At 53.9% G+C, this 16,279-nt stretch overlaps 1 protein-coding gene across 1 annotated transcript; it reads left to right on the plus strand.

Annotated features, from left to right (window-relative positions):
- Nucleotides 1–3,129: 3,129 nt before the first annotated feature.
- On the plus strand, nucleotides 3,130–15,725 carry LOC308350969 (interstitial collagenase-like; the record flags this gene model as incomplete). Its single annotated transcript, XM_080816403.1, has 14 exons — nucleotides 3,130–3,296; nucleotides 3,388–3,536; nucleotides 3,775–3,900; nucleotides 4,627–4,782; nucleotides 4,896–5,013; nucleotides 6,712–6,845; nucleotides 8,250–8,412; nucleotides 8,938–9,041; nucleotides 9,223–9,299; nucleotides 10,684–10,780; nucleotides 11,545–11,664; nucleotides 14,308–14,400; nucleotides 15,019–15,319; nucleotides 15,602–15,725. The coding sequence occupies exons 1-14, from the start codon at nucleotides 3,145–3,147 to the stop codon at nucleotides 15,723–15,725; spliced, it is 1,914 nt and encodes a 637-aa protein (XP_080672529.1). The 5' UTR covers nucleotides 3,130–3,144.
- Between the last annotated feature and the right edge of the window lie 554 nt (nucleotides 15,726–16,279).

Consider the following 16,279-nt stretch of genomic DNA (forward strand, 5'->3'; position numbering starts at 1 on the left):
GAAGCTCAGGCGGTGCCAGGACTCCGGCAGGACTTGACCCCCAGCTTTCCGCTCGAGACGGTTCTGTCTTCCTTCCACTCGGGCCGCAGCACACGCCGGCGGTAATCGCGGAGTCTCGTGAGCACCTCCCTGGGCAGTTCAAGACTCAGGGCCCCGTGACTCTTTGAGGCCGGCTGCCTACCCAGAGCTTAATTGAAAAAATCCTTTGTCCTTTTGGGAGGAAATCGCACAAACAGCTGTTTCGGTGACCAGTCTGCACCCGCGGCCGCATTCCTGAAGTTGCGAGGAAATGCGTGCGGTTCTCAGGCCAGAGCTGTGCCCCCAGACCCGGAGCAGAAGGCGAGAGCCAAGCTCCTCACGCTCTCTCCGGGCCGCGACACCCCGTCCCTGCAGAGCTGTGACCCCCGGCCCGTGGGCGACCTCTCTCTGTTTGGGTCTCTTCACCTGGGAAGTAGGGCCGCTGGGCCGGACGCCAGGTTTCCGTGTTTCACCGCATGGACATCGGGGGCCTCGCTGGAGGACAGGGGACGGGGGACCCCGTGGGCGGGAGGGAGGCAGGGTGCTTAGGCCCCATTTCCCACTTTCCAGAGGGCACTTCTGCTCTCATCAGCTTACGGGTGGCTTTCCAAAAGGGATTTTGTTTAAAGGACACGGGAGTCCGCAAACGTTGGAGAATGCGCTGACCACAGTCTGTGCAGAGCCCTACCGCGTGGGACATCGGGAGAGACTCTCCCCGGGGTTCCCTTGTAATCCCGGGCCCAGCCCCGGACGCTCACGTGCCCTCGAGCTACCGCGGGCACCTGGCTTTCCACCGCCCCCTGGAGCGGGGTGCAGCCTCCTCGCCCCGGCCAGACTCCCCAAGAGTCAGGGTGCGTCTGCTACCCCTTGACTTTAACCGCGAGCTCTAGCATGGAGGGGCTCAGGCAGGATTTCCGTGGCTTCAGTCGCTGGTGCCCTGAGGCCCCCGCCCCACCGCCCCACTGGCTCCCGTGGATGCCGGGGGCAGGGAGAGGACGCCGGCCTCCTGAGAATTTCTTCCAATTCCTCTTACCGTCTCAAACTCATGAGTGCTCCGCTTAGATGAGGAAGTTGCGGTCAGATAATTAGGGAGGAAATGAGCCCTTCCACACCAATCCAAAATACACTGAAGCAATATTTATGGACAAGATGTTGTGCTTTGTGTGGCAAGGAGAACGGAGTCGGAAGCTGGCCGGGTGAGAAGGCCCGCTTGACAGGTGGGAAGGCAGGGGCTGGCAGCTGCCGGCGGGGGAGGCAAGCGGTCCGGACTTCACGTCTCGTTCAACACTTTCCAGGCAGGGGGTGGGGCATGAGTCGAGGAAGCCACAGATTTCAATCATCTTTTCTCACCACCGGTAGAAAGGTCACCCCCCAAAACACTCTAATATGACACAGGGATACATACATGCACAGTTTTCATTTCATAGCCGTGGGTTTATTTTAACATGCATAGAAAAATAATAAGCCATTAAACCCTGATTTTTACAGATAGGGGAGCCTCTAACAAGGCAAAACTGGGGCACCCAGGTGGCTCCGTCATTAAGCGTCTGCCTTCGGCTCCGGTCATGATCCCGGGGTCCTGGGATCGAGCCCCGACTAGGGCTCCCTGTTCAGTGGGGAACCTGCTTCTCCCTCTCCCTCTGCTGCTCTCCCTGCTTGTCTCTCTCTCTGTCAGATAAATAAATAGAATCTTTAAGAAAAATAAGACAGCAGACTCCCAATAAGACAATAAGACTTGGTGTGCCACCAGCCCCAGCCTCCCCTGGTACGTTCTGATGGGTTTCAGAGAAGGATCCTGTGTGTCCCATGATACCAGTGTGCAGGGTCTACACAGGGTGTGGGTTACCACATGCCCCACCTGTGGGCAGGGGTTTCTCAGCCAAGGTTCTCACCCCCAGGCCTGAATAAAGGTAGAGAGGAACTGTGGGCCCCTGGAGAATGTGTTCCAGGAGACTTAGCAGAGGAGGCCGGATCACCGCCCCATGGCAAGCACCTGCAGGGCTGCGGACTTGGGCAGTGCGGGCCCTGAACAACCACACAGCACAGCCACAGGTCAGCCCCTCTGCCCTCTGCCTGGGGATCAGGAGGTGGGTGCCACCCGGCGCACCTCACGGCCAGCAGGATCAAGGAGCAAAGCCTCCATTTCCAAGTGCTCATGGGGCCCTCTACACGCTGCGCCAACAGGGTAGAAAGGGACTGGAGAAAACAACTGTCTTGTGCCTCCTTCCCACACATCCTGTTTGCTATTAATCATAAGATTGCAACACCAAGAGAATCTAAATAATCTGCAGGCCTCACCGTTTCTGATAATCGCCGGAGCTATTCATCGCTAATCAAAGAGGATATTATGGAGCGTGAGTCAGCCGGCCTCGGGCTTTCTGGAAGCTCCGAGCTGTATATAAAGAGGGAGCTTCCTCCCCGAGGCGCTGGAACGGCAGGTGGGGAGCCTCACAGTCCTTCAGCCAGGCAGGAGCATGAAGGCCAGCATGCCCAGCCTCCCTCTGCTGCTGCTGCTGCTCTGGGGCGTGGGGTCCCACGGCTTCCCCGCCGCGACCTCGGGAGCACAAAAGCAGGACACGGAGTTGGTCCAGGTAAAAGCAGAATTTCATATGCCACAAAGGCAGGAGCCTTTATTTGCATTTTTGCTCAGCAGCACTGAGTAGCAGTCGTAGTGTCAAGGATTTTGCGGAAGGGTGGATTTCTTCCAAAGAGAAATTTTTGGTAGAAAGGGCTCTTTCCCCAAAACTCTGTCCAGCCATGCACAGGGTCTCCTCTTCCCTTTCCAGCTGGAGGTGAGTGGGAGCGAAGGGACGTACGCAGATGTCTCCGTGAATCGTCATTCAGACTGCGTGCTCGCTAGTGCCGGGGAGATTTCTACCGGGGACTCATCTCCACCCGTCACGATTTCCACCGTGAAATCGAAACACCATCTTTAGAAGTAGTTCTCCGCTGTAGCTAGAACTTCTTACTGCCAATCTTGAGAAACGAGAAAGAGTTCCCATCCAGCATTTCAATAATTTTATCTTTCATCAGAAATACCTGGAAAACTACTACAACCTGAAGAGTGACGCAAAGCAAATCCCAAGGCAGAGGAACAGCAGTCTGGTGGTTGAGAAGCTGAAGCAGATGCAGGCGTTCTTCGGGCTGAAGGTGACGGGGAAGGTGGACGCCGACACCCTGACTCTGATGAGGCAGCCCCGATGTGGGGTGCCCGACGTGGCTCCGTACACCCTCGGTGAGAGGACCCTCCGATGGGAGCACACCCACCTGACCTACAGGTAAGCAGACCGGGCACCAGAGCGAGGGCGCTGTGTCCCAGCAGAGCCGTGAGCCATGAGTTCTTACGTGTCTGTTTCATTCCATTTTAAGGATTGAAAATTACACACCAGATTTGCCAAGAGCAGACGTGGACAGTGCCATTGAGAAAGCCTTTCAGCTCTGGAGTAATGTCTCGCCCCTGACCTTCACCAGGCTCTTTGAGGGCCAAGCGGACATAATGATATCCTTTGTCAGGGGAGGTAAGCTCTTCTGGTCCCACAGCAGCACTGTCACCCTAAGTCCCACTTGCCCCAAACCCCTTCATCTTTGCAGCTAGAGGAGCTGGTTCAAAAGCGGTGCTCACTTCATAGGCTAAGGAGGGGAACTAGATCCCATCTGATGGAAGTCTATTGTCCTCTCAGCAAAGCAATGCTTTCTCTCCTGGGTTAGCCTAAATGGGAACCAAGAGGCACATTTCTTGCATTCTGTTTCTGGCAGATCACTATGACAATTCTCCCTTTGACGGACCCGACGGAAACCTCGCTCACGCTTTTCCACCAGGCCCGAATCTTGGAGGAGATGCTCACTTTGATGAAGATGAAACCTGGACCAACGATTACAGAAGTGAGTCAACTCATCCGGCCTCTCCCCGTTTCCCCGTCCCTTCTTGCGCCACTGGGATCCTGTCTGGCTTAACGGAAAGAACGCATTTGTAGAAGGAGGCATTTTCTACTACCGCTTACAAAACCGATGGTACATTTAGACAACTGGAAGAGAAGGCTATTTCTGTTAGTAACAACATCTTGTTGGCTACGAACAGCCAAACTCCAAAACTTCTGTTAAGACAATGTTGAAAATCTTGATGTTTTTCTTGTGGGCATGTACGTAGAATTATTTTTTTATTAGAAGGACGCACCAAAATTTAACAATTTTAGTAAGAGTATGTGAAAATTAAGGGAGGAGAGATGGTATTTTCCGAAATTTCCAGCATAGGCATGTATGAGTTTGTAGATAGGAAGAAAAAAATCATTACCAGAACTCCACTGCGTCTCCGTGAACTGATACTCAGGAACTCATATAAGACCGGCCTGCACGTGAGGCAGAATCGGCCGAGCTTCCTTTCTCATTGTATCAGTGCAAACACAGAGCTTGGGTTTTAGCCTGTGTCTTCCCTGTTAATAACAGCCTCCCGTCCTCCCCCCTTTGGGAAAAGGCTTCCTAGCTCTTTCAAAGAGCTACCAACGAAGGACGAGCCCTGGCCCTCGGAGAGTTCTAGACTGCTCTTTCGCGCCGGGTCTCTCAACGGAGAACACTGCAAACATTCATTAATGGCTTTATTGGACCTTTTAGATTACAACCTCTATCGCGTGGCCGCTCATGAGTTGGGTCATTCCCTTGGACTTTCTCATTCTACTGACATTGGGGCTCTGATGTACCCCAACTACATGTACGATGGCCATGTCCAGCTGTCTCAGGATGACATCAATGCCATCCAGGCCATATACGGTGAGTGGACAGAAAACTAGGGACGAGGGGCCGTTAGAACAGCCGTTAGCTGCCTCCTTTAAGAAGCTGCGCGAGACCAAGCAGAACTAACCTGAGATCTCTTTTTCTTTTAGGACCTTCTCCCAACCCCATCCAGCCAACAGGCCCCCAGACACCACAAGTGTGCGACAGTAACCTAGTCTTCGATGCCATCTCTACCGTTCGGGGAGAACTGATGTTCTTTAAGGACAGGTAGGACATCAGTCCCTCTCTGTGCCTTGTGTTTGTGAGAACACGGCTCTCACGGCCGTGGGCACACGCACAGTTTTTATCCTGCACTTTCTTGCACGCACAGAATTACAAGGAACTGCAAGCAGTTACACACACCAGCACGATGCGATAAGCTTGTTAACAGCCCTTCCCCGCATGTACTCTGTTGTTCGGTTCTCAGACAAAAATACCATTGAAGTAGAAAATTCAGTGGATAGAATCCCATTTTACAGATCAGCAAAGTAAAGCAGGGAGAAGGAAAGAGAGCCTTCCAGGGCACGGAGTTCTCTGGCGACGGAGCAGTGGCCGTTCTGACTCCCGCTCCCGAGCTCTTCTCGTCCATGCCGCGCTTCACGATGAACCGTGAATGAAGGAGCGTCCTTCTCAGGAGAAACAGCCCGTGCTGCCCAGCAGGGCTGTGCCGCCGCTCTGTCCCAGTGAAGATGCCCCCAGCCCAAGCCCGTGACCTGTAGAGACCTAGAGAAGGGGAGGAGCCACCGTGGGGAAAACCTCCAGGAGTTCACGAGGACCGTCCTGTGAGCAGATACGGGTGGTCCCCACAGGCTTCTCTCCCCACAGGAGGGTTCGGGCGCCCCCTCCGCAGTGTGTGGGCTCAAAGATGCCAGGGTCGCCTCACATGCAAGGCCCGGGCCCGCTGTCTGTACCACCCTGGTTCCTAAAGGACCATGCACAAGAATAGTAGGTCCTTTTCTGGAAGTTGCTGTCCCCGGGATGGGGACTGAGGCTGGGCAGGGGCGTCAGCACAAAGGAGGGGCTCGGACGGGCTCACGCCTTAGCTGCTATTCCCAGAGTCTGGTCTGCGTGGTTTTGTCGCTGTCTGTGGTCGGATCCACGCGAGAATAGAGGGCATTGGTTCCAGATGCTTCCGTCCTTCCCCTACTAAGGATAAGGCTGGGTGCAAACCCTAGCAGGTGTGGCTCAGAGCTGGGCAGGTGCTACGGAAACAGTGGGTCTGAAAGGAAAGCTCTTGGTAGGGCAGGACATGCCTCTCAAAACAAGGATTCGAGAGATTTCTCCGAGGAACAGACACAGGCCTAGGGTCCGCAGGAACTGAAAGAACACGGAGCTCACTGACGCGTGACCGAGTCCTGGAGCCGTGGGAGGCCAGAGAGAGGAACAGCCTTGCCCGGGGCCTCCCAGCAGCCGAGGTGGGATCGGAGCTGCCCAGCAGGTTCTGACGGCGGGGGCCTCAGTTTCCCCCATGGACTGTAGATCCAACCCGAGGAGGAGGAGGAGCGGAGCGGCTGCCAACTCTGGGTCTAAAATTAACCTTTGCCTCTCTCTTATCACGTATGTGGCCGTAAACAGCCCCCTTCCCCTCGCCACCTTCCATCTCTCATCCGTGAGGTGAGAGTGCCAGGCTCTCGGGGTGGGGGGTGGTTTGTAAGGTGCAGGGGAGAGGCCCTGCTGCCCCATCCGCACGGGGTGTTGGCGACCAGCGGTGGGCTCCGGCGCGGGTGTCCGGCCACTGGCTCCAGATGGTATCGCCAAAGGCAGCGGTTCGATGTGGGATCATGCGCAGCCCATCCCTTTGTAACGATTTTGCTACATGTGACTGTTGATGTTCTCGAGGTTGGCAGGGCTGATGTGCTCGTTAAAGGTCAGCCCACCCTTGCATCCAGGAAATCAAAACCTTTGCCATTTTTTTGTCTACATCAGGTTCTACATGCGCCAAAATCCCTTCTACCCAGAAGTTGAGCTCAATTTCATTTCTACTTTCTGGCCAGAGCTGCCCAGTGGGCTTCAAGCCGCTTACGAATTCTCTGAGAGAGATGAGATCCGTTTTTTCAAAGGTAACGCTTCCCCCTCGGGTCCCGGTTCTGTGGATTCTCCTGCTTTGGAGCTGAGATACGAGTGAGCTCCGGCCGCTTTCTCTCGGTGGCCTTTGGGAAATCGGACGCTCTCACTTAACACACCGATGGGAGTCCAGCCGCTTACCTAAGCATTGCCTCGTGCATTTCTGAGTCATTTTAGATAGAAAGTGTATCTGTGGGTGCTCTGCGGGGCCACGAATCTGGCTTGGGAAAGTGTTTTCTCTACTTACATACCCACCCTGGGGCCCACAGAATAGAGCAGATGACACAGAAGCATTGGAGTGTCCAGATTTCCTGGAGTCTATTTTAATACCAATGGGTCTCCTGAGGGAGGGAGAGGCCGCCCTGGGAGCCAGCTGTCAAAGTAGGGTCCTCAGACCAGCAGACCAGACCTCAGACCCCGGGGGGTCTGTTAGAGACCGAGACTCTCACTTAGCACAGTCTGCTCAAGGGCCATCCGCGAGATCGGCTCCCACTCCAAACCTTCTAGAATTCTAACACGATTCCCAGGCAATTTGTACGTTAAAATACGACGAGCCCTACCACGAATCAAGTGGGACAGATTTTTCTTATTCCGTCAGAATGAGACGTAATCCAACGATGGGCTCTTGGCTTGGAAGACACTGTGCCAAACGCCGGTACTTCTGCAAACAGATGTCTGGCCTCGTACACACGAGCATTCAAGTGCTTGACCCCGCCGAAGGACTGAATGCGGTTTGGATGGGCAGAAAACGTTGACACAGGCTTTCTGGCCCTTCTATCACAAAGTTAAACAGGATTTTAGATGCACAAAATTTCAAGCCGCTTTCTCATAAGGGGCAAATGAGTGTATTTGTGCCGTGAGAATCATCCTGGCTTCAGATCTCAGCCCCGTTTTATGTGATGTGGGTTTACGGAGGATGAACACACGGATATGGAGCCAGCATCCTCTGGCTATCTGGCGCTGTATTCTAGCGAGACGCGGTGGTTCTTATTTACAGAGGTTGCAAGTCGTTACGGCCTGTGAGTCATCACGACCCCCTGGCCTTTGGGAAACCACTGCCGCGGCCCGGCACAGCCCACAGGCGGCTAGAGCAGGGAGCCCGGTACCGCCGCGTGCGTAGCTCTGGCAAGTCTTCGGTCGGTGCCGCAACTGGCTTTGGGAACACACCCTCCGCCCCACAAGCCAGTCGCCCTCCAAGCTCACTGCAGATTCAAATGATGTAGGAAACCTTAAAGTGTGTATAAATTTAAGTGATCTGGGATACGATACGGGCTTCGGTGTCTTTAAGAATCCCCCTAGACGGTTCTCATGTGGGGCCGGGACGCTGGGGTCGGCTCACTGTCTTCTGGTGTCCAGGACAAGTGTTTCTATCTTTTTTTTTTTTTTTTTTTTTTTGGCAGGTGATCAGTACTGGGCCGTTCAGGGGCAGGAAATGCTGTACGGATACCCCAAGGACATCCACCGATCCTTCGGCTTCCCCCAAACCGTGAAGAACATCGATGCTGCTGTTTCTGATGAAGAAACTGGGAAAACCTACTTCTTCGTTGCTAACAAATACTGGAGGTAAAGACGGAACAGAGAGCAGGCTCGCACAGCACCTCCCTCTCGTTAGAGAGAAGCTTCTAGAGCGAACCGTAGCCCAATGAGTCTCAGACAGCCTTGGCCGGCTGCCGTCTCTGTGAACGGCTGCCAGCAGTCTAGCCGCCAAGTCTGTGGCTGGCGACCATCACGCAGCCCCCGCAGTGGGATGCAGTGAACACGTGGGGCTGATTTGGAAAAGGATGGCCGGGGGGGGGCATCTACCTTCACGGAGCCCCTTCTGCCAATAGGAATGTATCTTTCATTGCAGTTTACCTTATCAGGACAAAGGGCAGCGCCTCCTGGAGAATTAGAATTAGTTGTTGGCATTGACACGGACCTTAAAAATCTCCTCTTCACCCAGCATTCTACCTCCCCCTCCCCCATGCTAGACAAGATCTATGGGGTTGAAAGTTCCTATAAGTGTCCTGCTACCAAAGTCCCCGTAATGCCTTTGAGAAGTCTACGTATTTAGCATGTTCTGACACTTAAAATCACTGTTTTGACCAGGTATGATGAGTATAAGCGTTCCATGGACGCAGGTTACCCCCGAACGATAGCAGCTGACTTTCCTGGCATTGGCCATAAAGTTGATGCTGCTTTCCAGAAATATGGTAAGTGAATGTGTATGTTTATTTCCTCCATCTCGCTGTCACAGAATAGTGTCAATGCTGTTATTTGGAACAGCGAGTGCCCAAAATATTTGTTCTCACAAATGGCAGGATTTTTCCAGAATGCAGGTTAAACCCAGAAATTATGTGTGTAGAGTAGTGAGTCTCGTCTGCTTGTTTCTAGGGTTCCTCTACATCGTGCACGGGACGACGCAGTACCAATTCGATCTTCGGTCCCAGAGGATTCTGAGTATCGACAGAGTTAATAGTTGGTTCAACTGCTAACGGAGATGACCGACTGTCGCCCCAGAGAAATACACGTCAAGAGCCCAAGGAGGCGTCTTCCTGAAGAGCCATTTGCTTACATAAAATCAGAGCTATTAAATGTTTCTATCCCGATACCTCCTTCTGCACTTACTCTTTACGCCTGGGAGTGCGACGTGACATGCACTCCTGTAATTCAGCCCCACAGCTGAGCTAAGAAAGGTCGAGCTTAATGGCTTGTGGATTCAAATGGGCCAGTTTTGCAAAGAAAAAAAAGCTTTTCCGAAGTATAGGACCCTGACATTGACCCTGGAGTGCAGCTCTTCAAGACGGCAGACCAGAGCAGAAACAGTTCCCAAACATAGAAGCAGCCACTAGACTGTCCTCATATGCAAGGAACGGCTTTGATTACAGAAAATAAAGTGCTGTGTGTTTCAAATAAAGCCTTCCGTGTCGTTACTGTTTAATATACTTTCTAGTACATTTATTACACGATTATTTCCTGATGATAAAGTCATACTTCCAGAGATTAGCTTTCAAATTTGAAGTGGGAATAGACAAATACGTAGAATATTCACGTGGGAAGCTAGGATATGCAAAACGTTGGACGATTCCCCCATTTCCATGGAATTTACACCCTGTAGAAGAGGTTAAAACCTACTTCCCGGGTCCCGTGTAAAAATCCAAAATTGGCTATTGGTAGAGACTCCTCCCTCTGAGCACGTCGGGGGCTCCGCTGTCCCGGGGTCCCACTCCCTGCCATTGTGGAGGAGAGGGGGCTGGGCGTGGTGGGGGACCCGTATCGCCCCAGATGGAAACACGCGACCGCTGGTGCAAACTTCTCCGGCGGCCCCACCTTGCCATGGGGATCGTGGAAGCCCAGCGGGAGCTTGCACGCGATGGAAGGAACCGGAATTCTCTGGCCACCACTCAAGACAATTACTCCGAACCTCAGTAGAGTTTGCTTAAGAAGTAAACTGTGGTGGTTCCAGACCACTAAGAATCTGGATTTTGTTAAGGCCGCACAAGCTAGTTTTTCTTTATGGAGGTTTTCATGCCTCGTCTGGGGGGATGTTAATGTCAGCGGGGTCCCCAGTAGTAGCTCAGCCCATGGGGTGGGGGTTGGGGGGTGTTCATGGTGTGGGCGGAATTTCCTAATACAAATATTTTAAGGTACTCACGGTTCCGAGGCAAGCAGCTCTTGACTCAAGAATTTGGAAAGAAGTGTCACCTCTCCTTTGGCCAAGTCTCCCCTCTTCTAATGAACATTTTGATATTGAAGTACATGTCACATGAATACAGAGAAATGTGCAGCCATCAATCACTGAGTTCCCATCACTGAGTTATGACGACGTGAACAACCCATGTAACTCTCACCCAGGATGAAGAAACGGAGCATCGCCTCGAGATCCCGCCCGCCGCCCAGCACTGTGTCCGCTTGGCCCACCAGACTCAGAGCCCGAAACAGGAGTACTTCAGTGGGGCCATTGGGGGCGGGGGGGTTCTCGGGAGAAGATTGGCAAAGCGTTCTAGAGCATTCCGCAGCTACAGAATGTGGTCTCAGACGGCTCCGATCTCATGAGCAAGGGCTCTGGAGTGAAGCCTGAGCATGGTCCGCCCCACCATGAAGCATGGGGCCAGGCGTCTGTACCCCAGGGTCAATCAGTCCTCACTGAGGTCCGGTCTGGGAGAGGGGCAAAGCTCCCAGGCAACCTGGCTCCCACTGGACAAAGAAACGGGACAAGTGGGAACAGCAACCAACGCCACAGCCCCCAGAGTAGCCAGGAGCGTGCGTGTGCTGGTGCTAACGGGGGCTGGAGACACAGCCAGCCACGTCCTCTACCCGTTCTCTGTCCCCCAGGGACAACCAGCACGCTGACTTTGAACCTCTGAGATGAAACCTGTGTATTTTTGAACTAAACGAGATTAAATTTATATTCTCCTGCGTCTACCTTGCTGCGTTCAGCATCACGTTTCTGCACTTTGTTCACGGGCGATGCACTTTGGCTTCTTACATTTGGGGTTTTTCATAAGTAATGCTGCACTTTCGCAGGCGTGTCGGTTGGTCACGTACCTGAGAGGGTCCTTGCTGAGCCACAGCCGTGCGTGACCGTGACTTTGGCAGACCTTCCCTCGGCCTCCGGTCCTTCCAGCCACAGCAGCACGGACTGGCTCTCTCCAGCCTTGACACCAGCTTCTAGCCTTCCGGCTGCGCTCACTGGGCCCACGCTTTCCGCTCCAGGGTTCATGGGCCTCTTCTGCTGGTGCTGGTCCGGCGCTGCCGTCGACCTCACTCAGAACTCACGCACGGGCAACCTGCGAGGGAGAAGACCGGCCGCGGGTGAGCCGTCGTTTTACCAACGTGAGAGACACAGAGAAATAAATGTGTTGCCCCCTCTTGCCCCAGAGCAATGTTCCTACGACGCAGTTCAAGTGTGTCCTCAGCTGGTCCCCTTCTAAGCAAGATGTTTCTCGTCTCTGCCTGGCCGGCAATCCAGCTTTGCATTGTCTCCCCTCCCTTCCCTGGTTTGGTTTCCCCAACCCTCCGTCCAGCCCTCTCTCTGGCTCTCATGCCTCAGGCTCCGCTTTCTAAAATGCCGGGTTAAGCTTGCTTCTGCTGGGAGTGGGGTAGAGAGGACCCTTGGTATCACTGTGTCATCACAGTTACCAAGACTCTTCTCTGCGGTTGATCACGAAGAAGTAGAGATGGCCGAGGAGCAAAGGGCCGTCAGCTGGCCGGGACACGTAGATGGCATGAGAGGGTTGGGGTTGTGGGAAGTGGGGAGTGTGCTTGTCAACCGCACTGGGACTTTGGTGGAAAGAAAGTCATTCGTTCAAGGCAGCCGAGCATCCACCGAAGACACACTGTGAAAGTCAAAAGACAAGAGTGACATTAAGAAGCTCCTCACCAGAAACTCCGTTCACACTGTGTGTTAACTAACTAGAATTTAAATAAAAAACTTTAATAAAAACTTAAAAAAAAAAAAAAGCAAGAAGTCTTATGAAAGTTAGAGATAAGTCAGGCTCTGACTGCAGCTCACGCCGGGTCCAGTGGGCCCATGGACCATCCTGCGGCCGTTTCCCCGGCCAGACTCTCCCCCTGGCTTGCTGACTGCTGGAGTTAGAGGCTTACAGCAGTTTCTGGAAAAGCTCCTCCCTACATTCTCTGTCAAGACAGTAAATTAGAAGCAACAAAAACCATACCACATCAGAAGGACTACAAAGAGCCGTCAGACCCTCGAAGACTTAAAGGCCACAGGGCTGGGTGGGGCTCCCTGTCATGACCCCATTCAGCTTAGCACCCGCCCGTGCGGAAACCAAGTGAACCGCGGCGGGTGATGGCGGACCTCTGTCACCTCACCAAGCGTAGCACGCGTCCTGGCGACGGGGTCCGACACGGTTGCTCTCCTGCAGCAAAACAACCCGTCCGGAATCTCCGCGTGCGGTGACGCAGGAGGAACGGTTGAGGATGTCGCTGACTTTCTATGGCCCAGACGCTCTGAAAAGTAGAGTGTTCGCTTGTTTGTGCTTTGTTCTGGTTTTAAGCAAAGACCTAGCTTTTCTAGTCGGAGGCTTTGGGAAGAATTTAGCCTCCAACACTACAACAAACGGAAATAGACCTTTTTTCCTGGACCCAGTCCATGTCTTGAGGGGGCACCGCGCTGGCCGGCGAACTCGTGAGAGCGTGAGATCTGCTCCGCCGTGCAGGTCTCCAAGGTCTCAAGCAAACGACCCGGGCTTTTCCGAATCCTCGTTTCCCGTCTGTGGTAGAGGAAAACGGGTGGAATCTCCTAGGGTCTTCCTGAAGATAGACAAGCTACATCACGCAGCACAGAACCTGTCCCATGGAAAATATTGAAGAAATGACTGTTGCCTTTTCTTTCCCGTATTCTCCTAAACCCAAAATTTTTCATCTTTGTTACTCTCCTTTCTCACAGGCTTATTTCTACCACAAAAAAAAAAAAAAAAAAAAAAAAGCCCACATACTGGTGAACCAACCCAACAAATGAACCCAAATCCAAACTGAAAATACAGGAACATTATTCTGTGTATCCAATTATCATTAATAATAACGGCTATTACGGGTCACCATAGATTATCACGCTTTCCAATATTTACGGGAAGTTCTGAAGCCACGATCCTGATATAGCTCTAACCTCTTCTTCGACACTTTGTCTCCTTAGTGGATAGCCATTTTCATGGCAAAAACTTGTGACCGAAAACCTTCCCCTAAGTTCCCAGGAGGGAAGTAAAGTGGGTAAAAGTTCAGCAGTCGGTCGTCCTCCGTCCAGAAGCAGTCGAGGTGGTGATGAAAGCGTGGGAGAGGAAGTCTGAGACCTTGGGCAAGAGCCCCGACCACTGACTGTACCGGGATTTCCAAGGAAAGGAGAAGTCGCACGTTGACCATCAGGGTGTCATGACCCGGCCGGCCCAGGATCTCGGCTACAATCTGAGAATCAGAGGTCGTTGGATGTTGAAAAGCGATAGGTAACCAGTTGTCCCGGATTGGGCCATCTCTAGGCGGAGAGCGCCGTGTGTTTCTCGGGCTTGGTTGCAGGACGCCCTGAACCAGAGACTGTGTCGCATCTGAAGGTCACCTGTGAGGGCAGGTGCAGCACGGCTGGCGACACGGACTCCATCGCGGGCCTCCCGGCGTGTTCTCCCCTGCGCTGCCTTCAGATAACTAACAAAGAGGCCCGTGGCTCACAGGTGTCCCCACCTTCGATAACTACCAGTGACCTCACCTACCTGGTGACCTACTCACCTACCTAGCGAGGTCAGCGCGCCCCCCCGCTCCGTAAACCCGTAAACGCTGCAGAAGTGGGGGCAGAGACAAGGCTGCGGAGAGCAGCAGACCGCCCCCAGGGGGTCCAGCCGGCTGCCCGGCAATAAGTTAACCCAAATCCAGCTGTGTAAACATGGGGGGGGGGCTCGCTTAGTTTGGGGCATTACAGTGCCTTCCCGTCTGGGGGCTGCGTTCGCCGGCCGGCCCCACCGCTGACAGCAAGCCAGAAGCTGCAGGGACGCAGCGGGGAGACACGGGCCAGACGAGGAGCCCGGATCCGCGGGACGGTGAGAGGACGGCGGCAGCTGAAGGGTGAGCTGGAGGCAGTTTCAGGCGTCAGTCTCCAGAATGAAGGAAAACAAATGAGAAGGGTCAAAACACATGAGAGAAAAGCCGTGGGAGAGAGCCAAGGTTCACAAGCCAAGAGGCTTTGGGTAAAAATGTAAGTGGTAATGGTTAGGATTCTTTTTATTTCTTTTTAAGATTGTATTTGCTCCTTTGAGAGGGAGAGACAGGCACAAGCAGGGGGAACGGCCGGCAAAGGGAGAAGCAGGCTCCCCGCTGAGCAGGGAGCCGGACGCGGGGCTCGATCCCACGACCCTGAGACCGTGACCCGAGCCGAAGGCAGACGCTTCACCGGAGGAGGCCCCGGGGGCACGGGATGGTTAGCACCCTGGGTCATCCTTTCCCACTTGGCAGCCGGCTGGCCTCGCATCAGTAATCAATTTTTCCGCTCCGAGTCTACCCCGTTGGGTTGTTCTAAGTATTCGAGGGCCTGGGGTCCAGGGTTTGTACCTAGAAACATTTCAGCTTTTTTAAAGGACCAATTCTATACTTGCCCGACCACGTGCACACTTTAATGTGCTCCACGTGAGGAATAACCTCCAGGCCAACCCGACGCCCCCACCCTGGGTCCTGAACTGTGCGCAGGTGCGCCGGGTCGGTGTCGACGGCGCACCCACGGGCTTTGCTCCCTCGAGACCCGCTCCTCGCATCAGTCACAACCACAGCCTCGCTTCCCGCACGAGGTCCCACCACGTCATCCCCGCACCGCGAGAGCCATCAGCGGGACGTGCCGACACCGACAGAACGGTGACTCAGAGACCGGCGTCCCCGAGCTGGCTGGCTGGGTGCCGGCCAGCACTGCCCGCGGCGACAGGCTTCACCAGGGAAGATCCAGGAGCCGGGAAGAGAAGACCCGTCCCCCAGCAGAGGACCTGCATGACAGCCCGTGAGTGAGGTTGCGTCCACCCCATTTTTGTTTAAAGATTTTATTTATTTTTTTAGGTGAGAGAGAGAGAGAGAGCATGAGAGGGGGAGGGTCAGAGGGAGAAGCAGACGCCCTGCTGAGCAGGGAGCCCCATGCGGGACTCGATCCCCAGACTCCAGGATCATGACCTGAGCCCAAGGCAGTCGCTTAACCAACTGAGCCACCCAGGAGCCCATGTCCACCCCATTTTTACAGACGACGAAACAATGGCCCCCCAAAATGATATACTCGCTCCCTGTCCAGCTGCCCGCCCAGGCCGAGGGCCATCCTCGCTGCCCTGCCCGAGCTAACCCTGTGGCCGCGGAGCCGCCTCCCCCTAGAAGCCCACCTCGTGCAGTCGGCTAGCTTCCGCTCGGGGGTGCACTGAGGGACTGTCCTTGCACACTCGGGAACTGACCTTCCCGTGGCTTCAACGGGACACGTCCTTCGGGCACGGTGGAGTTAATTTCTCTCTAGTGAGAGAAAATCTGAACGCTACTCTACAAAGATTTTAGGGTTCTCCATATTAGTAAGTGAATTTTGTAAAAAAAGTTACTGCAGACTTAGGATGCGAGAAACACTGCTCTGGGCTGAGGAAAGAAAGAGCGGGAATGTGAGGTGGACGTGCAGAGGTGAGTGGTGATGGGGAGGACTGGACATCACTCCCCGTGACCGATCTCCATCCATCCCCTCCTGGGCACTTGGGGCTGGGGGTTGGGGGGAGGATGAGGATGAAAAGATCTTTTTTTAGGCAAAGAAGAATGTATTTTTCATTCTAATATGCAATTTGACTTGTTGCGAGGTAATGAGCTTTGTGGGGTGGTCACTGTGAGCAAGCCTTCCTTTCTGGAGTGCCCGGTGTCCACTCAGAATGAGCGGACAAGGCGGGACTGTCCGTGTGCTCCTTCCTTCCTCAGCAGACCCTCCTTTCCAGCACCTGCT

Source organism: Martes martes (assembly GCF_963455335.1).
Source record: "Martes martes genome assembly, chromosome: 10".
NCBI lineage: Eukaryota > Metazoa > Chordata > Mammalia > Carnivora > Mustelidae > Martes > Martes martes.